This window comes from Schistocerca gregaria, chromosome 3 (genome assembly GCF_023897955.1).
Source record: "Schistocerca gregaria isolate iqSchGreg1 chromosome 3, iqSchGreg1.2, whole genome shotgun sequence".
NCBI classification, from domain to species: Eukaryota; Metazoa; Arthropoda; class Insecta; order Orthoptera; family Acrididae; genus Schistocerca; species Schistocerca gregaria.
The window spans coordinates 765,946,457-765,972,340 of record NC_064922.1 but is presented as its reverse complement, the minus strand read 5'-3'; the positions used below and the strand labels follow the sequence as shown (position 1 = coordinate 765,972,340).

General features: G+C 45.7%; 1 protein-coding gene across 1 annotated transcript in view; it reads right to left on the bottom strand.

The window, feature by feature from the left end:
* Positions 1 to 25,884, bottom strand: part of LOC126354017 (ATP-dependent translocase ABCB1-like) — a 282,194-nt gene that overhangs the window by 108,017 nt on the left and 148,293 nt on the right. Inside the window, exons 10-13 of the mRNA XM_050003340.1 lie at positions 24,179 to 24,304; positions 21,941 to 22,144; positions 14,411 to 14,581; positions 2,284 to 2,479 (exon numbers count right to left, since the gene is read on the bottom strand). Of these exons, the coding sequence (XP_049859297.1) occupies positions 2,284 to 2,479; positions 14,411 to 14,581; positions 21,941 to 22,144; positions 24,179 to 24,304 (697 nt within the window). The remainder of the gene's footprint in view (positions 1 to 2,283; positions 2,480 to 14,410; positions 14,582 to 21,940; positions 22,145 to 24,178; positions 24,305 to 25,884) is intronic.

Here is a 25,884-nt window from a genome sequence, read left to right as displayed (position 1 = left end):
CAGCAGCAATTAGGAATGTTCTGTTAGTCGTAGCCGTATCGATTTAGAATAATGAATAAGAACTACAGTTACAACCGGTACCGTAGCACGCGAAAATGGCAAAGAGGAATCAGACAGCTCTAAATGTACAGTTAAAGCTTAAGATTCTAGATGAAGTGGACCATGGTACCACGAATACGGCAATTGCAGAGCAATTGGAATACCTAAATCTGCTTTATCTACGATTATTAAGAATCGAGAAAAAATTATTAATGCTGCGGCATCAGGGTCTGGAAACAAATCTAAACGACTTCGTACCGCCGAGTATGAAAACATCGAGACGTTACTGCTAGAATGGTTCATATGCGTGCATCTAACATACCTTTAACTGGCCCTGTGATTCAGTCAAAAGCAAATGATATTGCTAAAGATATGGGCATCGAAGACTTCCGTTGTTCTGCTGGTTGGTTGTATCGGTTCCAAAAGAGACATTCAATTTCATCTGTACAAATTTGTGGTGAAGCAAATAAAGTTGATGAAGAAAGTGCGAACAGCTGGTTGCACGAATTCAACCGAGTGAGGGAAAAGTACACCTCTAGTGATGTGTATAACATATATGAATCTGGGTTTTTCTACAATCTTTTTCCAAATCACACCCTGGGGATAAAAGGTGGTAAGTGTCACGGTGGAGCACGAAGCAAACAACGTGTGAATGTTGTACTGTGCGGTAATGCTGAGGGCAGTGAGAAGTTTCGTCCCTGGGTTATCGGTAAATCCGAGAAACCACGTTGTTTTAAAAACATAAATATGGACACTTCACTTTGCACCTACTCTCACCACAAGAAAGCTTGGATCTATGGCACATCATTTCGCAAGTGGCTTCTTCGATTCAACAGTCGAATGGTTGCTCAAAACAGACATGTTCTTTCTACATGGGACAGATGTATTGCCCATAACGTTCATGATCTAAACCTATGCAACATAAAGGTTCAGTTTTTTCCGCCCAACGCCACAAGCCGCCTTCATCCTTTCGACCAAGGCATAATCTCTCCCATAAAGAGAGCTTATCGTAAGGGACTTGTAAGAGCTGCAATTCACGCTGCTGAAAACAATACTGCAACCCCAAACTGGAATCTGCTTCACGCAATAAAAGCCATCGCAGCAGCCTGTAACTAAGTATCGCCACATCATATAGGGAAGTGCTTTAACAGAGCTTGGTGACATGGCAACACTGAAGATGTCCACGACTTAGAAGATGCCACTTCTCCTGATGAATGGACAGTTCTGCAGGACGCTGTGAACCCTGTTTTGAAACAGTGCTCATTTTGGCGGTTGTCATTCGATGGCAAGATGTTCTAAAGCAGGTGACTGATATACGTCGCCTTGTTGCCCCGATTACAAATTTTCCTTATATATAGATACAGGCGTATTTGTGAGGCGGGACATAAAAGGTGATAATTTACGAAGTGGGGTAGTCTCGACCAAAGACTAAGTGCTGAATGAAGTACCTAATGAAGTTTTTTCTGCCTGAGCGGTATTCGATCTATGATCTACAATGCTAATTGGGAAATCTTCTTTAGGAACCACAGAAAGCCCAGGTGGGTACTTTATTTAAAAGCCTGCCTCGCGAGAAAAGTCGACAGTTATCGAGCGCGGAAGATGTAAATGTCTGTCAAAACGAGACATGGAAGGGACGACGATATTAAGGAGAGCTGTTATGTGGTATCCTCCAACATACTACTGGCTCCAGATTCCTCTCCATTCCAGTAGTTAATCGTAAAACCCATAATGTCAATGTGAAGATCACATGTTGCTGCGATAAAACAGAAAGAAGGATGTAGCTCATTAGGCAATGTAGAGCCAAGATTAGGAAGATAGATATTTCGAAGCATGGGCTAATGCAACAAACTGTACCTGAGCATCGGCAGCAACACATCTCTGAAACAACACCATCTACTTAAATATTTTATTTAGTCCGTACTCCTGTTCAGCAGTCCTATTACAAGTTCCAAGGTGCCCCTATGGTATGATAACAATGATGGGGAGATGAAGCAAGTAAAGAATTATATTGGCAGTGCGCCAGTGCCATACACTATATCACCGACGACGACCATCCAGGTTAATGGTCAAAGAAGCAAATCACACCGTCAAAAGCCCAAAAATAATTCATTGAAACCATACGAACGTATGTGTGACAACCACAATATGACATTAAAGATACGTTACGGTGCAAGCCCTTCATATAATTTTCACTCGTCGTAGTGAAATAGACTCTGCCTCGTACCATAACTTGCTGGTGCTCACCCTTTTCCTCGGCCTCCTTGACGGCGGCGGACAGCTGGGCAGTGACGAGAGTGTGGTAGTGGCCCTTGAGCGCCATCAGCTCGTCGTGGCTGCCCTGTTCGACCACGCCGCCTCCGGACAGCACCACGATCCTGTCCGCGTTGCGCACAGTCGACAGCCTGTGCGCCACGATGATGGTCGTTCGACCAACGCTGGCCTGCAGTTTGTTCACGAGAAAAACTTCATTAACGAAAAATTATTTTGGTTTAAATTTGGATTTTTCGATCACAGTTTGCATGTATCTGAAACTATCATAACTTGATTGATTTTTTTGTTCCCTTGACTCGTTCCACAATGCTTCGTTGTAAAAAAAAAAAAATGGCAGTTGTCTAGGCAGCTTCCTCTCTTACACTCCATTAGTACTCAGTCCGTCCGAGCATTGACGGCAACACGGGGCAGGTGATGTGTAAAGCTTTCTGTAGGTGAAGCAGAGGCAACTAAGTTGGGGGTACCAGTACAGGAACATGTCTTTCTAGCGCAATTGGAAAGGTTACTGCAAAACAGTGCACTTGTGTTGCTTCATAAATAGGTCTGCCACAGGCTGAAGAGATTTGCTTACAAATGCGAATTTCAAATTGTATCTAATGCTATCTTATTGCACACTGCAGCGGTTTATTGGCTTTTCCTAATGGTGAAGGACGCTTTCTGTTGCTCTTGATTTTCCAGTATGGGAGTCCTTACACCAGCAACATTCTAATCAAAAAGATAGCAGAAAGTGTAATTCCGAGCATTAATAGACGTATTAAATGGTATGTGTTAATAACCAGGAATATACAGTGGATGGAAACATATACTGGGAACTCTGAGACCTGTACAACTAGTTCCACGATTAATTAATTATGTTAGGTCACTACTTGTCCAAGTTGGGAAAATTCAATTATAATAAAGTTTTGATCCACACTAATCATATTTCCTTAATTGCTTTCATCAGCTGATCAATTAAGGTCAAATTATTTAGGAACTATATTCCTTCCGGTGAAAAGCAACAGGAGATCTCGACACAACCTACTAAATTCTATGTGAGAAAGATGAAAAGAACTGGCTTATAAGAACTGTTGCACTTTGGACAACGCCAGGTTGTGTATACTATAATTATTACAATAAGAAACTTGTTGCCTGAGAAACAGTCAAACTTTTCACGATTTGCTTTTTTAGAAAGAAACAATTTCAAACACAGCATAAGAAGTTAAGTTAAAGTTTGCTATTGCCTGCATTTACTTACTGATAACATTCCAGAGAAGAATATAATGGATACTGAGGCATTTTATGAATATAATTCAAACAAAACGGGAGGAGGATAGGATAAATTCACACGCATACTAAGTTCACATTAAAAGAATAAGAGTGAAGGGAGTCAGTTCTTCACCATAAAACTACAGACTGCAGGTATCGTGCCTTCCGAAACATAAAAATAAAATGTCACAGAACATTTACACAAAAACAAGTCTATGCCCAAAAGAATCACATGGGTGCAAGACTTTAAAAAATGGAACGCTCGCAGATTTTCTAAATATTTATGAGATAAATTACTTGATAAAAACGTGCCACGATAAACAAAATCCCAGTGAATATGCAAACGAAAATAACATAATGTGAGCAGATGGTCTATATGAACAAAGCAAGTACTCGAAAATCAGAGTTTAACACAATGAAACCACACGAAAAGTTTTAATAACACTGAACATTCACTGTCAAACGAGTTCAGAATAGAAAATATAACTGTATAGTGCAGAGGGCAGATAGAATTTGACCATGTGTGGTGCCATATAGGGCAACCGCCTTGCCGCAGTGGATACACGGGTTCCCGTGAGATCACAGAAGTTAAGCGCTGTCGGGCGTGGTCGGCACTTGGATGGGTGACCATCGAGGCCACCATGCGCTGTTGCCGTTATTCGGGGTGCACTCAGCCTCGTGATGCGAACTGAGGAGCTACTCGACCGATTAATAGCGGCTTCGGTCAAGAATACCACCATAACGACCGGGAGAACGGTGCGCTGACCCCACGCCTCTCCTATCCGCATCCTCCACTGAGGATGACACGGCGGTCGGATGGTCCCGGAAAACCACTCGTGGCCTGAAGACGGAGTGGTGCCATATAAAGGAAATCTGCAAAGTTATTCATAAAACTGAAACGGAAATGAATTTACGACAAGAGATGAAACCATATTTACACAAGAGTTCACTCACATGCACATTCGCAATTAATATAAAACATTCTCTCAAACCATCAGCATATATCGAGGAATGCATTTCGACGCCACAAGTTATGGTAGGACAAAGTAAGTCTCAGAAAATCAACAAAACCCGAAAAATACGTCATTTCCTAATCTGAATAAACTATTAAATGTGACTCCTAGGCAATCGCTGAGAAATAATTTGATTTAGAACACTTTGGCAGGCTTACGCAGTTCACATTCTAAGACGAAGTCCCTAGTCTTGCCCCCCACCACCACCGGTAAGAGGAACTGATCAGACGGGTCCTTTCCGCCACCAACCTGACAACAGTCGGAAGGCCACTAAGAGGGCTTTTTACTTTAGCTGAAGCCACTATGTTTGCCATCGAGTGTCTACAGCACACAGCAAAGTGCTGCGCTGCTAATTGCTATTGAAATACTATACAGGGACACACATTCACTTACTCATTTACGCTGAGGATAATGAAGGAAGTGAAATGCGGAAACCCAAAATATAAATAACGTGTGCAGTACTCAGGGCTTGCATGGAACACAAATGTGCACATACCGTATCAATATGTTAGAGAGATGCAGAACACAGTTTGTCTGTATCGTTCCGTTATATTATCAAGAGATAAGCATATCCCACTGCTTTGTTTGGTAGCGGGCTGAACCAAGAAACGCACCAATAATTAAACGTACCAGTATTGAATGACAGTAACATTAAATCCGAGAAAGACTATATGAAACGTCTACAATAGAGCGGTTTCACATGGCATCGACATCGTTGGCAACCTTAGAAATTTGAGGAGTTTCTTGCTTAAACATGTAATTAATAAAACATAAAAATTATTTCGATAGATCTAGCGATCGCTATCTTATCTCGCAATGTTCGGCAAACTAATTCGAAGTAAATAATTTTGTCTCTACCTTCGAGCATCACGCACATCGTTCACAAAAAAAATGTAAAAGAGGTAAGTGCTTGTACAAAGACACATGGACAGCCGTTTATAAGGAGTACTCTCCACCATCCACTGTACAGTGGCTTGGAGAGTGAGGTATATCTCCAGATGTAGTGGGAACACTTTATGATATTACACTAAACCGTCAGGGCTAACAGGTCCGCGAAAGGTTTCATAGGTAAAGAGCTTCCAGTTGGCATGAATGGGGCTCATGCGGTGTAGCAAAATGGCCTCTAGAGTGGAAATAACCGGAGAGCGACCGCTTTGAGTTTAGAAAGTCCCAGAGACGGACGCTTACGTGACTCATTTCCGTAGCAAACGGCGGTGGTCAAAAGCCGCGAAACTATTTCTATATGCAAAAAAGGTATGAACTATGGTGTACGTATGAAGCAAGCATATGAATTTCATTGTATCAATGTCGACATAGTCCCGCAGCGATCGCAGGGTCGGCGCGGTTAGAATGGATTTGGCAAGGTTAGTTTTAAGGGTGGCCGGATGCCATTTCTGCCGCCACCCCGTATCCCCCGGGACGGAATTAGTGTACCCCAACTGTATGTGTCTAGTGTAATCCGTGGAATAGTGCGAATGTGTTCAGATGTCTGCGAGGCGTGTAACTGAGGCGGGAAGTGGAGACCAGCCCGGTATTCACTTAGCGGGATGTGGGAAACTGCCTAAAAACCACATCCAAGCTGGCCGGCACACCAGCCCTCGTCGTTAATCCGCCGGGCGGATTCGATCCCTAGTCCAGGAAGCAGCGCGTTAGCGCTCTCGGATACCCTGGCGGGTCACTCATGTATCGTCTGTACTCCAAAAACTCTGCACGCTACCAGTAATTTAATGGTGTTATGCACTATTTTAACAGTTGTGTTTACACTAGGTAACAAAACGTTACGTGAACATTAGCGATATATTATGTGATAACCAAGGAAAATACCAACAATGTGTAACAAACACAACCTAGCATCAACAACACAATGCTTGCAGCAACACTGTTAATTGAACAGTGACAATTGACTCGCACTTTAATATGCTGATTACGAGTGAATGCCGACATCGTCTGCCACGATTGAGAAGTCATTTGACAGTATTTATGGCATTATATTGTAAACGCAGAAATAAATAGCACATATGTAGTTATATCTGAGTAATATTCAAACATGCGAAACGCCGCGTACATACACTACACCGTTGCGAAGAAGGGCAGCAGCGAAACATTTTGGTTAGCAGAGCTAGAATAACAAATTGCTGAAATGAGTAGTAACTAGATGTATCGAAAATTGAAATAAATTATTAGCGTTTTCTTAACTAAATAAGGGTGTAGTGTCAGAGTAACTGGGCCAATTACAAGTGATGGCCTCACTACTTGAAATACAATCAGTAAGAATTCATTACATGTGTAGACAGTAAAATAAACGAAAAGACCGATTTTCCATCACTTAGATCTAGTATATGAGATAGCAAAATGATCAGAGCGGCGAGCCGCTTACGCTTAACAACCGTCTGACCGAAAAACAGGGCGTAATCAATGTACACTTATAAATTTACAATATACGCAAAGGCACTACGACAAGCCACGGGAACGGATAGCGCAGAGTTTGTACAGACATCTACATGTATACTCCGCAAAACACTATACGGTGAATGGGGGAAGGTGCCTTGTGCACCTACTAGTGATCCCCCTCTCCTGTTCTACTCACAAAGTGAGCGACGGAAAAACGACTGTCAATATGCCTCCGTACCAGTCTTAATCTTTTCTAATGTTGCCTTCGCGATTCTCTCTAGCAGTACTCACGAATGGGCCGCACAGATGTTCTTTACACGGTCTCCTTCAAACATGAACTACACTTTCCTATCTTTCACCCGATGAACCAAGCCCGTACATCGGCCTACGCGAAAACGATCTTATATGATCGTTACATTCATATCAATTTGCAGCATGACGTCTAGATACACTCCTGGAAATTGAAATAAGAATACCGTGAATTCATTGTCCCAGGAAGGGGAAACTTTATTGACACATTCCTGGGGTCAGATACATCACATGATCACACTGACAGAACCACAGGCACATAGACACAGGCAACAGAGCATGCACAATGTCGGCACTAGTACAGCGTATATCCAACTTTCGCAGCAATGCAGGCTGCTATTCTTCCATGGAGACGATCGTAGAGATGCTGGATGTAGTCCTGTGGAACGGCTTGCCATGCCATTTCTACCTGGCGCGTCAGTTGGACCAGCGTACGTGCTGGACGTGCAGACCGCCTGAGACGACACTTCATCCAGTCCCAAACATGCTCAATGGGGGACAGATCCGGAGATCTTGCTGGCCAGGGTAGTTGACTTACACCTTCTAGAGCACGTTGGGTGGCACGGGATACATGCGGACGTGCATTGTCCTGTTGGAACAGCAAGTTCCCTTGCCGGTCTAGGAATGGTAGAACGATGGGTTCGATGACGGTTTGGATGTATCGTGCACTATTCAGTGTCCCCTCGACGATCACCAGAGGTGTACGGCCAGTGTAGGAGACCGCTCCCCACACCATGATGCCGGGTGTTGGCCCTGTGTGCCTCGGTCGTATGCAGTCCTGATTGTGGCGCTCACCTGCACGGCGCCGAACACGCATACGACCATCATTGGCACCAAGGCAGAAGCGACTCTCATCGCTGAAGACGACACGTCTCCATTCGTCCCTCCATTCACGCCTGTCGCGACACCACTGGAGGCGGGCTGCACGATGTTGGGGCGTGAGCGGAAGACGGCCTAACGGTGTGTGGGACCGTAACCCAGCTTCATGGAGACGGTTGCGGATGGTCCTCGCCGATACTCCAGGAGCAACAGTGTCCCTAATTTGCTGGGAAGTGGCGGTGCGGTCCCCTACGGCAATGCGTAGGATCCTACGGTCTTGGCGTGCATCGCCGCGGTCCGGTCCCAGGTCGACGGGCACGTGCACCTTCCGCCGACCACTGGCGACAACATCGATGTACTGTGGAGACCTCACGCCCCACGTGTTGAGCAATTCGGCGGTACGTCCACCCGGCCTCCCGCATGCCCACTATACGCCCTCGCTCAAAGTCCGTCAACTGCACATACGGTTCACGTCCACGCTGTCGCGGCATGCTACCAGTGTTAAAGACTGCGATGGAGCTCCGTATGCCACGGCAAACTGGCTGACACTGACGGCGGCGGTGCACAAATGCTGCGCAGCTAGCGCCATTCGACGGCGAACACCACGGGTCCTGGTGTGTCCGCTGTGCCGTGCGTGTGATCATTGCTTGCACAGCCCTCTCGCAGTGTCGGGAGCAAATATGGTGGGTCTGACACACCGGTGTCAATGTGTTCTTTTTTCCATTTCCAGGAGTGTATTTAATCGAGTCACGCGGAGTGGCCGCGCGGTTAGAGGCGCCATGCCACGAATATCGCGGCGTCTCCCGCAGGAGGTTCGAGCCCTCCGTCGGGCGTGGGTATTTGTATTGTTCTTATCATAAGTTAGTTTAAGGATGTGTGTAAGTCTAGGGACCGATGACCTCAGTAGTTTGGTCCCTTAGGAAATCAGACACGTTTTAACATTTTTATTTAATGGACGCGTATTGTCAAGCACCACATCACTAGTAACACATTCGAATATTACAGCGCTTTTCTCCGTGACATATGCTTTAGCTCACTTTTTTCTACATTTAGAACAAACTACCGTTCATTACGCCAAATAGAAATTCTGTGTGTGACCCCTTAAACTGCTACAGTAACTCAACGAAGACACTTTCCCTTAAACCGGAGCCTCATTAGCAAGCAGTGGCAGACTGCTTCTCTGCTCATCCGGTGTTTGGTTTTGTCTGTGGTGCGCTCAACTGCGAGGTCATCACCGCTCCTACAGATTCCCAATTTTTACACAGTTTAATTGTTACACAGTCGAATCTAGCAACTGTCCCGAATGATGATGAAATGATGAGTACAACACAAACACCCAGTCCCTGCGCAAAGAAAATCCCCAACCCGGCCGGGAATCGAATCCGGGACCCCATGATCCAGAGGCAGCATCGATAGCCACTAGACCACGAGCTGAGGACCCTATCCAGGGTCCAGCTAGAGCGTAACGCAGGGGAAAATTTTGCAGCGAGCAGTTTGTGGTGGTAAGCTTGTTCTTGGGATTGAGTCTTCGATGAGCTTTCGACTACTGTTTGACGGTGACAGACCTTTTTCGTCGTTCGGCGTCAACAAACACCAGACGCCTACTTCAATCAATCAGAACTGGCCCCTTTGATCATCAGCTCAGGTCCCTCGACACTGTATGGCGTGTGCAATACATAAGTGTCCACCATACCTCTCCTATCTCTCATGTGGCCAGAGTTTATCTGGCCTCATTGTTGATGGCGATGAGATCCTTCGTCTGTACCAAGAAGCTAATCATAGTTAAATATTCTTCCCTTCTCTCCCATGGGAGAGTGGTAAGGTTGGCTTATTCCATGTGCCAGACAGAGCTATAGCACCTTTTGTTAGGTCTCAGCTGAAAGTCTGGTGCTGTTGCCCAGCGAGCCTCGCTGGAATGCTTTACATGAATATGCTTCGGACTCCATGTCACCCCAGTCATGTTATCAGACATTCCAGCCCCCTTTTATCACTTGTGGCATTTCTTTCTGGAATTAAGTTGCGTCCTCTAATCCTTGCAACTCCCACAAATACTCCAGACAAAGACTGTAAGCAACGCATTACAAATGAATCAGTCCCATTGAACACACGTTTCCCCAGCTCATATGGTGTCATGTATGGAAAGTGATGCATGCAGACTTTCTCGACAACCAGCTTCTAATCCATCTGGCATATCACCATCAATGAAAAACAGGTCAACCAGTTTCGTTTGCACCACATCCACCTCGTCGACATATCCCTCTGTGTCAAGTGTGGTGTGGACGACATAAACGACCAACGAATTTCATGTGATCCGTTGTCTGACATGTTGAGACTCACGCAACGTATCTTGGCTTTCCTTACTGGACATACAACTGCTCACATCACTTTCCAGATGCTTTCACTCCCGTATGTGATTCATTACCCTGGTACGAAAACTAACATTCTGAATTGGATACGCGGCCATACGGTCTACTACCTTTTCGGCCCAACAAGAAATCGGAACTGGATTATTGGAATACCTTAATAATTGTCACTGAGCACTTCTTCACAACCTCAGAAACAAGCAGTTCTTTTCAACTTTTCTATGGAGCATTTTTCTTGATATGCCTTCGAGCTGGAACGTCCGAGCCATGAGATGCTGATGTTTATTTTGGTGACATCATGCTCTGAAGGAACTATAAACGGAATCAACATAAAAATTTCGAGAAAACACGTATGGACGTTCCACCCTTCGAAGGCACGAGAGGCTCTCGGAATTTCAGTTAAAAAAAAAAAAGGAAAAATTGCATAACCCTTTTCATGTTCATCCCTCCCCTGTGTTCTCTTCCCATGTTTTCTTCCTTTCCTACCCCCTTTTAGTAATAGGTTAGTTGCTTAGGGACATGCATAGATAGACGCCAATGCCTGGAGAGGTGCAATTCTTTTTTTTCTTAGGACACAAGCGATGGTGGCAAGTACATCATTCGTTTGTAGTCCCCTTTCCCTTTCAGAGGAGGAATAAGGTGGTCAACGTTGATGGCTGTCATACAGAGGATGTGAGTTAAAAAAAAAGAAGAGGTAGAGTCTTTAAAACTACATAAGAAAAGTGGTCAGAGCATCTGCCTAGTAAGCAAGAGCCCCGGCTTCGAATCCCATCCTAGTACCAATTTTCAGCTTTCCCTATTGATTTTACTCAATGCTCGTATACAGCCAAGGTTTGTAATTCCTTAGTGTCTTCGAAATATTGTCGTTGGAGTTCACGTTAATCATGTATTTCTCGCTCATACCATCTTTTGTTGTTTTCCCTAGATAGGAGATTATCATCATTACTGTACTGCTGTGTAAGTAGCGTTCCTGAAAGTGAACCGAATTTCCCGATTATCAGGTAGGCTAGTAAGGTGGATACATACACTCCTGGAAATTGAAATAAGAACACCGTGAATTCATTGTCCCAGGAAGGGGAAACTTTATTGACACATTTCTGGGGTCAGATGCATCACATGATCACACTGACAGAACCACAGGCACATAGACACAGGCAACAGAGCATGCACAATGTCGGCACTAGTACAGCGTATATCCAACTTTCGCAGCAATGCATGCTGCTATTCTCCCATGGAGACGATCGTAGAGATGCTGGATGTAGTCCTGTGGAACGGCTTGCCATGCCATTTCTACCTGGTGCCTCAGTTGGACCAGCGTTCGTGCTGGACGTGCAGACCGCGTGAGACAACGCTTCATCCAGTCCCAAACATGCTCAATGGGGGACAGATCCGGAGATCTTGCTGGCCAGGGTAGTTGACTTACACCTTCTAGAGCACGTTGGGTTGCACGGGATACATACGGACGTGCATTGTCCTGTTGGAACAGCAAGTTCCCTTGCCGGTCTAGGAATGGTAGAACGATGGTGTCGATGACGGTTTGGATGTACCGTGCACTATTCAGTGTCCCCTCGACGATCACCAGAGGTGTACGGCCAGTGTAGGAGATCGCTCCCCACACCATGATGCCGGGTGTTGGACCTGTGTGCCTCGGTCGTATGCAGTCCTGATTGTGGCGCTCACCTGCACGGCGCCAAACACGCATACGACCATCATTGGCACCAAGGCAGAAGCGACTCTCATCGCTGAAGACGACACGTCTCCATTCGTCCCTCCATTCACGCCTGTCGCGACACCACTGGAGGCGGGCTGCACGATGTTGGGGCGTGAGCGGAAGACGGCCTAACGGTGTGCGGGACCGTAGCCCAGCTTCATGGAGACGGTTGCGAATGGTCCTCGCCGATACCCCAGGAGCAACAGTGTCCCTAATTTGCTGGAAAGTGGCGGTGCGGTCCCCTACGGCACTGCAAAGGATCCTACGGTCTTGGCGTGCATCCGTGCGTCGCTGCGGTCCGGTCCCAGGTCGACGGGCACGTGCTCCTTCCGCCGACCACTGGCGACAACATCGATGTACTGTGGAGACCTCACGCCCCATGTGTTGAGCAATTCGGCGGTACGTCCACCCGGCCTCCCGCATGCCCACTATACGCCCTCGCTCAAAGTCCATCAACTGCACATACGGTTCACGTCCACGCTGTCGCGGCATGCTATCAGTGTTAAAGACTGCGATGGAGCTCCGTATGCCACGGCAAACTGGCTGACACTGACGGCGGCGGTGCACAAATGCTGCGCAGCTAGCGCCATTCGACGGCCAACACCGCGGTTCCTGGTGTGTCCGCTGTGCCGTGCGTGTGATCATTGCGTGTATAGCCCTCTCGCAGTGTCCGGAGCAAGTATGGTGGGTCTGACACACCGGTGTCAATGTGTTCTTTTTTCCATTTCCAGGAGTGTAGATTATGAAATCAGATAAAGAAGCACACTCCTGGCCATTAAAATTGCTACACCACGAAGATAACGTGCTACAGACGCGAAATTTAACCGACAGGAAGAAGATACTATGATATGCAAATGATTAGCTTTTCAGAGCTTTCACACAAGGTTGGCGCTGGTGGCGACACCTTCAACGTGCTGACATGAGGAAAGGTTCCAGCCGATTTCTGATACACAGACAGCAGTTAACGGGCGTTGCCTGGTGAAACGTTGTTGTGATGCCTCGTGTAAGGAGGAGAAAGTACCATCAAGTTTCCGGCTTTGATAAAGGAAGGATTGTAGCATATCGCGATTGCGGTTTATCGTATCGCGACATTGCTGCTCGCATTGGTTGATATCCAATGACTGTTAGCAGAACGGTGGTTCAGGAGGGAAACACGGAACGCCGTGCTGGATCCCAACGGCCTCGTATCACTAGCAGTCGAGATGACAGGCATCTTATGCGCATGTCTATAACGGTTCGTCCAGCCACGTGTCGATCCCTGAGTCAACAGATGGAGACGTTTGCAAGACAACAACCATCTGCAAGAACAGTTCGACGACGTTTGCAGCAGCATGGACTATCAGCTCGAAGACTGAGGCTGCCGTTACCCTTGAAGCTGCATCACAGACAGGGGCTCATGGGATGGTGTACTCAACGACGAACCTGGGTGCACGAATGGTGGTTCTGTTTACAGCACCATGACGGTCACATCCGTGTTTGGCGACATCGTGGTGAACGCACATTGGAAGCGTGTATTCGTCATCGCCATACTGGCGTATCACTCGGCGTGATAGTATGGGGTGCCATAGGTTACAATTCTCGGTCACCTCTTGTTCGCATTGACGGCACTTTGAACAGTGGACGTTGCATTTCAGATGTGTTACGACCGGTGGCTCTACCCTTCATTCGATCCCTTCGAAACCCTACATTTCAGCAGGATAATGCACGACCGCATGTTGCAGGTCCTGTACGGGCCTTTCTGGATACAGAAAATTTTCGATTGTTGCCCTGGCCACCACATTCTCCAGATCTCTCACCAACTGAAAACGTCTGGTCAATGGTGGCCGAGCAACTGGCTCTTTACAACACGCCAGTCTCTACTCTTGATGAACTGTGTTGAAGCTGCATGGGCAGCTCTACCTGTAGGCGCCATGAAAGCTCTGTTTGACTCAATGCCGAGGCGTATCAATGCCGTTATTACGGCTAGAGGTGGTTGTTCTGGGTACTGATTTCTCAGGATCTATGCAACCGAATTGCATGAAAATGTCAGTTGTAGTATAATATATCTGTCCAATGAATACCGGTTTATCATCTACAATTCTTCTTGGTGTAGCAATTTTAATGGCCCGTAGTGTAGTTCAGTAAAGAACCAACAATTCTAATGTTCAGTGTAATGACTGGCGGAAGATCTCCGTGGGCGTGTTGATTTCAACTGAAGCTTGAATTATGTAAATGATGATACTTAATGACAGAATTGACCTTGGACTGACCTTGTCCAGCGCGGCCTGCACCTTGGCCTCGCTGCCGGTGTCCAGAGCAGAGGTGGCCTCGTCCAGCAGCAGGATCTTGGGGCGGCGCACCAGCGCCCTGGCGATGGCGATGCGCTGCTTCTGGCCGCCCGACAGCTGGGCTCCGCGCTCCCCTACCAGCGTGTCGTAGCCCTGCACACGGGATGACATTACGTCCGAATGGCTTTCAATAGACTTACAATCGTAAAGTGTCCAAGAACTATCTCATCCACTGCTATCTAAATGATGAGTTCCGCTGTAGCCAAAGGCAGGGATGAAGGTTAAGATTTAATATCCGTCGATAACGTGTCTCTGGTGCACGAGGTCGACTGTTTCAAGGATGGGGAAGGAACCATCCAACAACTTAAAGGGAAATCACGGAAAACATAAATCTGGATGGCCAGATACAGGTTTGAACTACCGTCTTCCCCAGTACGAGTGTTGTGTGATAATTATTGGTCTCTGGTGCACGAGGTTGACAGTTTCAATGATGGGAAAGGAACCATCCAACAACTTAAAGGGAAATCACGGAAAACTTAAATCTGGATGGCCAGATACAGGTTTGAACTACCGTCTTCCCCAGTACGAGTGTTGTGTGATAATTATTGCGTTACATTTTTTTCGGCCCCCTTGGAGCAATAGCTGCGTTGGAGAAGGAGGGATAAGAAAATCGGCAGAGGTCGCTCCGAAGTAAAGACCTAGTCATTCTAACGGTGCTCCTTCTGAATGTGAGATACGAATCTTAGTCACTTGATAGAATAACTTAGTGAGTCCCATCACAAATAGACAGCATAGCTGAATATCATTCAGGACCTATCACCGGAATGAAAAGTATGCCAAAGGTTGGCACAATCGTTCAATAATTTCACTAAGACACATATGTGGAATGAGTAATTTGACTGCAACAGGCGTGTATAAACGAAAACCAAAGTTCGCGCTCCGTCGAATGCGGCTGCTGAGAGTTATTTATGAGTCGCTTATATTTTGGAAGTACGTCGGTGGTACATAGTGATAATTCTACACGCTGAAAAGGAGCTACTGCTGGACAGCTGGACGTTACAGTGGACGCGTTCGACTGCGGTGGCTGTGTAGTTGTTTGCACGAATCTCTTAACGAGGTGAACACGGCAAGTGCCATAACCAGATTTCGCAGCAGTTTTGCTCGGTGGAAAAGGAGTCAGAATAAGCGAACACATCTTTCGTATCATCCATAGATACCCGATCGTTTCTGAAAGAGTGATGGTCAAAAGTTTCGAGGTATATTCTAGATAATTCATGTCTCTTCTACCATACGGCATGCTCATATGGAATGGTGGCTCAGTCGTTACCGTAGCTGCTTTTTTTAATTTTGTGCCCTATGTTCGAAGGCCAATTATTGTTTTTATTTATTTTGCTTTGTTTTCATTGTTTTTATCTATGTACTCACGTCAGTGGAAGGTTACTGCACAAAAGTTTGTTATCAAATTAAGCGATACTAGGGCGTTATATTAACTGTAAAATTGCAACTGGTTTCACAATAAGTATCATACATTTATTATATGATATACGTGTATGTGGCATGTTGAAGGGTTACGATATTTTTAAATTCTCGTATTTTGATATTTTATTCACATATCGTTTCTTATATTAATTCTTGTATTTTACACATATATTTATTCTTCAGAGGACTTGGTGTTTTGTCTTGGGTGATACCGATCATAGGAACATTCGAAACACAGATACTCCGAATACCACGAGGACAGTGCGAAGGCACGTTTGCCACAGTGACTTTCTTCGTACGACTCTCATTCGGGAAGAAACGTCGTTAATATTGCTGAAAATTTTGGACGTTGGAAACGACTTACTATTTCGAAAACGCGCTTGCAGCTGATTGTGAATCAAGATAATGAAGATACACAACAGGAATGTCACCGAAAATAATTCCATATAATTTCCCTCATCTTTTAAATTCATTGATCAGACATATAGTTACTAGACGAATAAGGACAACATTATATTAACATCCACTGAAAAATATTAGTGTGCGAATCTTCTATAGACGTGGGTATACAAAGGAAAAACAAAAATAAAAGTAATAATCAGATTTCGCACACACGGCGCAGTATTAAAAAGCCACTAAGCACTGCGACAGCCGCACGTAATGGCGTGAGTTCTTGAGCGGAATCATGGTAACCTCCATCAAGCATAAGGGATGTGATTAGTGCCGTGTGACGGATATGACTCGCTCCATAGAGACGAATGGACTGCATGTGACGCCGTATCTCCATGAGTCCATGAGAACACTGAACATAATTAAGAAAATAATGTTGTTCGTATGAATAAGGGGCATGTCTACGGCCCCGATTTGTTGTTGATGTTCAAAAAATGTTTCAAATGGCTCTGAGCACTATGGGATTAACATCTGAGGTCATCAGTTCCCTAGAACGTAGAACTACTCAAACCTAACTAACGTAAGGACATCTCACACATCCATGCCCGAGGCAGGATTCGAACCTGCGACCGTAGCGGTTGCACGGTTCCATACTAAAGCGCCTAGAACCGCTAGGCCACTCAGGCCAGCGTTGTTGGTGTGGATGACTAAGAGATTCCAAACTGTTCAACTCCCGACTAGAACACGCAGTAATCTCAGTAAGAGGCACCTACTACTGACTGGTGCTCATATGCTTAACTCCTTATGCATTGTAATTTAAGTATTGTGATTTTGATTCCTTTTGGTGGACTGAGTTTTAAATTAAATGGTTTCACTTCCATGTATGTCTGCATGGATTGTGGAAGAGATTAAGAAGACCGTCCGCGATAAGCGGTAAATCCGGATTCTGGTCCCGGACCGGTAGAAAATTTTTATGTAACACTGTTAAGCAATAGATCTATGCCGAATACAGCGATGTCAAATAATTCACCGTCAGAGAGTTAATCCTGAGATGCGCCTGCGTCGACTTCAGTGGCTTTGCACAGGGAGTATATGTCGGTCTGCTTTTCATTCACAACGTATGCCCTATTACCGTACAAAGTCAAATAAGAGGGTACTTGCGTTAGTAATTCTACTTCAGTAATTCGCCATTGAGCTTTTGATGCCATACGTTTACTCACCAGATTTCTTCTCTGATAATGTAAATTGTCCCATATCAACTACGCATTTCTCTGATCTTTTCGAGGGGGTACTTATAATGCTAAATTACAAAATCTCACAACTCACAAACCAAGACCTCCGTACATTATTGATACTGTGCTACCAGACCACGCTTAAATTTTATTCTACCTTTGTTTGTTTGTTTTGTTTTAGTGCGCGAAAAACAACTGTGGTCATACGCGCCCAAGTAAAAACTACAGAACACGAAGACAGAGAGAAATTTAAAAAAAACTACTGTAAGTCAGTTCAAATCGACGTAACAGAAGACACATAAATACAGGGACATGGAGAAAGGTCTATAGAATACACGACAGACAAACGGAGGTCCAGAACTAAAAATTAAATGGCCTTCGTCATATTGCTACGACGGATTAAGAGTAAAACGCGGTCGATAGCCAGCGAGTCTTTCGCTAAAACGGCTGATAGCTCAGTCGGCAAACCCAAGCGGGAACGTAAACGGTTACAGAATCGGCATTCCGTCAGGAAATGGAGGGAAGTTAAAACTTGGGCGCAGTGTGCACAAAGTGGTGGTGTAGCGCCACTCAACAAGTGGCGATGGCTAAAAAGGCAGTGCCCAATACGTAACCTAGTTAAAATGACCTCCTCCCGGCGGGAGGGCCGAGAGGAGGACGTCCGACCCGCTGGGAGAGGCGTAATAATCTGGAGCTTATTCCCATGAAGGGAGGATCAATGGCGATGCCAAAGTGACACCACCTCCTGACAGACGGTAACACAGAGATTACCGGAGGGAATATGGGAACTAGTGGGGTGAGGTACGAGAACTGCAGCGTTAGCAGCAGCAGCAGCAGCCTCGTTTCCTGGCAGATCGAAATGACCAGGAACCCACATAAACATCACGGTGTCTCCATCAAAAGTGAGCAAAGGACAGTTTTCCTGGACACGTTACACTGAAGGATGGGCGGTGTGCCGCGCACGGGCACTTTGAAGGGCGCTGAGAGTGTCTGAGCAGAGAACACAATTGAAAAGCTTGTGTCGCCGGATGAACTCCGTAGCCCGATACGGACCGAAGAGCTCTGCTGTAAATACTGAGCAGCGTGCCGGAAGCCAATACCCAAATCGTTGACGCCAATAACGAAGGCATACCCGACTCCATGGTCAGTCCGAGAGCCATCAGTGAACACAAAGGTACTATCGTGGAGTTCTGTGTGAAGGTCATGGAATTAAAGGCGATAGAGCGAGGCCTGAGTAGTGTCCTTAAGAAGCGAATGAAGGCCACAGTGTACACGGGCCGCCGCACGAAGCCAACGTAGTGAAGGGTTAACACCCACCGGGAATCTTGCTGGTAGCGTGAAGCAAGAGCCGAAAGCCAACTCCAGCAGGTAACAGAGAAAAGGGACGCGTCTCATACCAGAGATCAAAGGAGTCATCGAAGAAGGAAGCATAAGATGGATGGCGACGCATGACAGACAAATGGCACGCATGCCTGCTGAGGAGAGTCCTAACAGTAGGGCAGTGGTAATTCAGCAGCTTCGGCATACAGACTGTCAAGCGCGCTAGTGTAAATGGCGCCAGTGGCCAAAGGGATGCCACGATCGTGGATAGAATTGAGACGGTGTAAGAGGAACGGACTTGCAGACACATAAACAAAGCACCCATAGTCTAGTTTCAAACGAACAAGGGATCAGTACAAACGGAGGAGAGTGGTTCGATCTGCACCCCAGGAAGTGCCATTGAGGTCATGTAGGACATTGTGGGAACGCGGGCAACGGGCTGCCAGGTAAGACACATGGGAGGACCAAGGAAGTTTCCTACCGAGCATGAGCCCCAGGAATTTCGTAGTTTCAACGAACGGAAGAGCAACAGGACAAAGATGTAAAGATGGTGGGAGAAACCAACTGCGCCGCCAGAATTTCATAAAAAAGATTTTGTCAGTGGAAGAACGAAAGCCATTGTCGATGCTCTATGAGTAAAGACGATCGAGGCATCGCTGAAGACATCGCTCAATGATACGGGTCTGTGGAGAACTGCAATAGAACTCTACCATTGGTGGTCCTAACTATTCGCTCACAAACGTCGTTATTTATACATTTTGCATACACAGTATTCACAATATCATCACCTAACACTTTCAAATTCAAGCAACCTTACATCATAAATCATTCACCTCTGAAAGGCGATAGGGGAAGGCCTTTCTAAGTTCCATTCCAAAACAACATTATTACTCACAGTTCAGTTAACACGAACCTGCAGCACAAGAGACACTCCGCAGTAAACCAGCGCTCCGCTGCACGTAGCTGCAGTGGGATTCTGCGTGTCACAGTGGCCAGACACAGGTTAGTGTTCGTTCGGACACGGATCCTGTCTGACCCAATTCTCAACCTGTCACACGCTAGTAGCGTCCACTGTCTATTTAGCTACTTGCTCGAAGCGAGTTACATGTTACCGCAAGAGGCTTAGACCATGTTGCACACCGACACTTAAGTTCTTAAGGCAGTAACATATGTCTGACAGAACAAACACCACACATTACACAAGTTGTATATCGGTAGGGATGATAGTCTTGATAACTTCAGTGCGGGTGTGCAACAGGGCCCAAGTCTCCACATAGCTCGCTGGCAATAAGTTGGTGAATGGGCAGTGGATGCTACTAGCGTGTGCCAAGGTGAGAATTTAGGTTGGACAGGAAATGTGCCCAGATCGCCGAGGTGGTTAACGCAACCCCTTACATAAAGTGGGAGATTTGGGTTCAAGTTCCAGTACAGTAAAAATTTTCGCTTTCCATAATAGAATTACACTCCTGGAAATGGAAAAAAGAACACATTGACACCGGTGTGTCAGACCCACCATACTTGCTCCGGACACTGCGAGAGGGCTGTACAAGCAATGATCACACGCACGGCACAGCGGACACACCAGCAACCGCGGCGTTGGCCGTCGAATGGCGCTAGCTGCGCAGCATTTGTGCAGCGCCGCCGTCAGTGTCAGCCAGTTTGCCGTGGCATACGGAGCTCCATCGCAGTCTTTAACACTGGTAGCATGCCGCGACAGCATGGACGTGAACCGTATGTGCAGTTGACGGACTTTGAGCGAGGGCGTATAGTGGGCATGCGGGAGGCCGGGTGGACGTACCGCCGAATTGCTCAACACGTGGGGCGTGAGGTCTCCACAGTACATCGATGTTGTCGCCAGTGGTCGGCGGAAGGTGCACGTGCCCGTCGACCTGGGACCGGACCGCGGCGATGCACGCCAAGACCGTAGGATCCTACGCAGTGCCGTAGGGGACCGCACCGCCACTTCCCAGCAAATTAGGGACACTGTTGCTCCTGGGGTATCGGCGAGGACCATTCGCAACCGTCTCCATGCAGCTGGGCTACGGTCCCGCACACCGTTAGGCCGTCTTCCGCTCACGCCCCAACATCGTGCAGCCCGCCTCCAGTGGTGTCGCGACAGGCGTGAATGGAGGGACGAATGGAGACGTGTCGTCTTCAGCGATGAGAATCGCTTCTGCCTCGGTGCCAATGATGCTCGTATGCGTGTTTGGCGCCGTGCAGGTGAGGGCCACAATCAGGACTGCATACGACCGAGGCACACAGGGCCAACACCCGGCATCATGGTGTGGGGAGCGATCTCCTACACTGGCCGTACACCTCTGGTGATCGTCGAGGGGACACTGAATAGTGCACGGTACATCCAAACCGTCATCGAACCCATCGTTCTACCATTCCTAGACCGGCAAGGGAACTTGCTGTTTCAACAGGACAATGCACGTCCGCATGTATCCCGTGCCACCCAACGTGCTCTAGAAGGTGTAAGTCAACTACCCTGTCCAGCAAGATCTCCGGATCTGTCCCCCATTGAGCATGTTTGTGACTGGATGAAGCGTCGTCTCACGCGGTCTGCACGTCCAGCACGAACGCTGGTCCAACTGAGGCGCCAGGTGGAAATGGCATGGCAAGCCGTTCCACAGGACTACATCCAGCATCTCTACGATCGTCTCCATGGGAGAATAGCAGCCTGCATTGCTGCGAAAGGTGGATATACATTGTACTAGTGCCGACATTGTGCATGCTCTGTTGCCTGTGTCTATGTGCCTGTGGTTCTGTCAGTGTGATCATGTGATGTATCTGACCCCAGGAATGTGTCAATAAAGTTTCCCCTTCCTGGGACAATGAATTCACGGTGTTCTTATTTCAATTTCCAGGAGTGTATTTCGATGCCCAGTTGCCAGTCTTTCCTTCTAAACAAATACCTCCCAGCGGTCTCTGTGTATGTAGTGTGTATACGACTGGAAGAGCAATCTGTACTAGAAAGGTAACATGAAATATCGGAAGAAAACTGTTCAGCACAAGGAAAAAGTTCTGCAGTTACATGGTGAATTATATCGATGGAAAAACATACCTGTCAGGTTGTGTATGTTCTCACCTGCGGTAACTTGGAGATGAAGTCATGAGCATTGGCCATCTTGGCGGCCTCCTCGATGTCCTCCATGGTGCAGGTGTCCCGCCCGTAGCGGATGTTCTCCGAGATGGTGGTCTGGAAGAGCACCGGCTCCTGGCCCACCACGCCGATCTGTGAGCGCAGCCAGCCCACGTTGAGACTGCGGATATCGTGGCCGTCCAGCTCCACCTACAGTAGTTGAGGAACTGAGTTTAGATGTAGGGCCAGAAGGCTCTATGTTAAACGGTAAATTCGTACACTGGAGGGATGAACATGTGACTGACGTTATTTAACTCATTCGAAAGACCTGCAACAGCACATGGTGAAAATGTCAACACAAGGCAAAAATGGTAATACTAAGTGGCTACATTACAAGATGGTAGCAGTATGCTCCAAATAGCAGGATTGAGCGTCTATGTAAAAAAGTGTGGTGGTCTGTTGAACATTAAGCATGCATTGTATGCCGGCGGTAAACTTGAATGAACACGACTTAAACTCGTCAACACCAAACATCGTCTTGTTCACACGATACAGATTTTGAACGAGGGCGGATGGGCAATAACAAATGGTTCCTCGTGACGTGCAATATCACGTAGTATGGAGGGTAACGATACTTCTTTAACGGGTGTGTGGAGTATGTCGTCAGCAGAGAACTGAGCTAATAGTAAGCTTGATACTGGACTATTAACTTGTGACATTAGCATGCAGTGACTTCTGAGTAGCAGTTCATCTTTATTGGAGACCTTGACGTGTGTGACAGGTGGACCATCAGTTCTCCGTCATCTGATTACAAAGATACATTACGACTAATTTGTAAACTGAAAACTTGCTGCACTTGAACGCATGAAAAGTGATACATCTTCCAGTATCTATAGTCATGTAGATATTAGAACTGATAAAATATGGGAACAAGCAGATGACGATACATAAATGTGTAAGTAGGCTGTTTAGGTTTTCTTATTGGTAACGCCGCTTAGCGCTCGGTATGAAAAATCACTGGCTGTGCTGTGCGCAGTGTGTGTTTAGTTTGCATTGTTGCATTGTTGTCTGCCATTGTAGTGTTGAGCAGAGGCAGCTGGATTCTAACAGCGCGTAGCGTTGCGCAGTTGGAGGTGAGCCGCCAGCAGTGGTGGACGTGGGGGTATATATATATATATATATATATATATATATATATATATATATATATATATATATATATATATATATATATTATGACTATTAAGGTAAATACATTGTTTGTTCTGTATTAAAATCTTTCATTTGCTAACTATGCCTATCAGTAGTTAGTGCCATCAGTAGTTTGAATCTTTTATTTAGCTGGCAGTAGTGGCGCTGGCTGTATTGCAGTAGCTTGAGTAACGAAGATTTTTGTGAGGTAAGTGATTTGTGAAAAGTATAGGTTAATGTTAGTCAGGGCCATTCTTTCGTAGGGATTTTTGGAAGTCAGATTGCGTTGCGCTAAAAATATTGTGTGACAGTTTAAGCACAGTCTTGTACAATTGTTCTAAGGGGACGTTTCAAATGTACCGAAAGTAAGAAACTACTGAAAATGACGTCACAGAAGACGACGAAACGTCGGTTATTATTTCCACCAGGATGGTTAAGTATTCACGTCTATTACCTTTAGATAGAGAATCTATGAAATGAGAAAAACAAAATATGTAGGAATGTTGCTGTAAGGTGGCACACCTGGTAAATATCAAGTTACTATCTTATGTACACAACTTGAATGGGAAATACGCTACTAAGGGTAAGAGTGGGATCCTGATTGTGTATAATGGCTGAAAAATGAGGTATCATGACTGTGTCAGTAATTACAGGAGACAGCCAATATTAATACAACACACTTACAATAGTAACGTCTCACGGATACTGTGATCAACGTCTCTAAAAATGCGAAGGGTGTGGGCAACGAGCGCACAGTGACAGCAACGTCCGTAGGCACAATAATAATCGACAACGTACATAATCTTCAAAATAACATCTGATAGCGAGCTTATACCTCGTTTGACTGGCACTGAAAAGATATTAGGAAACAATGAGTTCAAAATAACATCTGATAGCGAGCTTATACCTCGTTTGACTGGCACTGAAAAGATATTAGGAAACAATGAGTTTAGAGACACGCATGTCTGGTAGGCTCTCTACCTGAAGTTTGTGACTCATGCTTCTAAAAAAAGACACGCCATGAACGGCGAAGACGTAGTTTGAGATACGTACCGTTCCTCGAAGCGGGTCGTAGAACCTCTGAATGAGTTGGATACACGTGGACTTTCCGCAACCAGAACTTCCAACAAGCGCCACTGTCTCTCCACTCTTCATCCTTAAGTTCAGACCTCGCAGAATCTGGAAAGCAATATACTTCACTGCAATGTATTTTTTAACTGAGTACGTGCAATGTAAATTACCACACATCTCAAGAAAGCGGGAAAAATCGATACTCCTGGTCCACATGGCGCTAAATTCATCACAGTAGCTACTAAACTCCCGTATTATTCCGTTCTTAATTACAACGGAAGAAAAAGACACTTTTCAAGAGGAACTTAGTAGTCTAACCTATGTTCAGTTTGTTTATTGCTACCATGCGGTATGTAATTGCAGCACTGCCAGATTTTTACAAAAAGAGCTCTCGGCATAATGCTATCTGCGATGCGTTATCACGCAATGTCCTTCAATCCAACCCTAACCTCTTAAGGGTGTTATAATTCCGTTGTTATTACAAGTTGTGTGATTTCATCTCCAGCAGTCAACAGTTCCTCTGCCCAAATACTTCAGCAATGTCCAGCACTATGACAAACCTGTTTCTTTAGTGTATTTCCACTATCAACAGCTTGCCAACACAAAAGTGAACCCAGAAAGTTAACATGTAAACATTTAAAAAACGGAAACACAATGAATAAATGCAGCTGGTCGTCTTCTCTCCCTCCATTATCTACTTTCGGCGCATTCACCGATCTTTTGTGAAGGATGCGGATAGGTATAGTAGGAACAGCTGATAAAGGAAGTAATATATAAAAAATCAAATGCTCAGCACGTTTGGATTCTGCGAAATCGAAAGCAATTCCATCGTTTCAAGTACGACTAATGTATGAGTGTTATTTACTTGGCCACCTAAATAACATGAAGCAAGTACTCTCCTGAAATTCGTGGATCCTATCTACCACGGTGACAGACAGATAGTCTTTTTAGAAAAGTACGAGACAATTTAAATAAACATGACCAGACGAAAGTTCAAACAGCCTTCAGGTTTCAAGTTATGGATTCTTTAGGGAAGTTTGTTGCAATGAATCTTCAAAACAATTAGATAGAAAAGCTTGAGAGGTGACTTTTTATTCAGTACCTTCATTGTTCTCTCATTGTATCTTGTTTTCTGTGTATCGCGATTTTATATTTGCTATACTTTATGCGAGTCTGCTCTAACCAGTTTAGATCAATCGCGGCATCCTCTTTGCCCGGTCACTTAGACAATTTTAGGCTTTTGGGAGTCCGTTTTGTTTTCGACCAATGGGAGTTGTCTGCGGCTGTTGGACTACGTGATTCTGCTCGTTTGAGCGGAGTACATTATTACATTACTCGCTGTTCAGACTCGGTTTGGTGAAGTCGAGGAGGCTCTATGCTGTGTTTTGTTGTTGAGAGAAAGGCGGAGATCCACGCTGATATGTAGATACTATGATGCACAAGAAAGCACTATGATTTATTTCCTATAAAGTACGTTACCTTTGTGGCGAGCTTAGGGTGGCATCATGTACTGAAGATCGTTCCGCATGTAGGTATCGGAACGTGAGCTTGCGCATATTGGTGTAGGAGCTCATAGGTAACTAACATGTAACTGTTTGGAAGCAGATTATTGCATCTCACATTATTTTGCTTCATGATACTGTTAAATCAAAGACGTTACCTTCTCCTGAATTATAAAGATTAGTTTT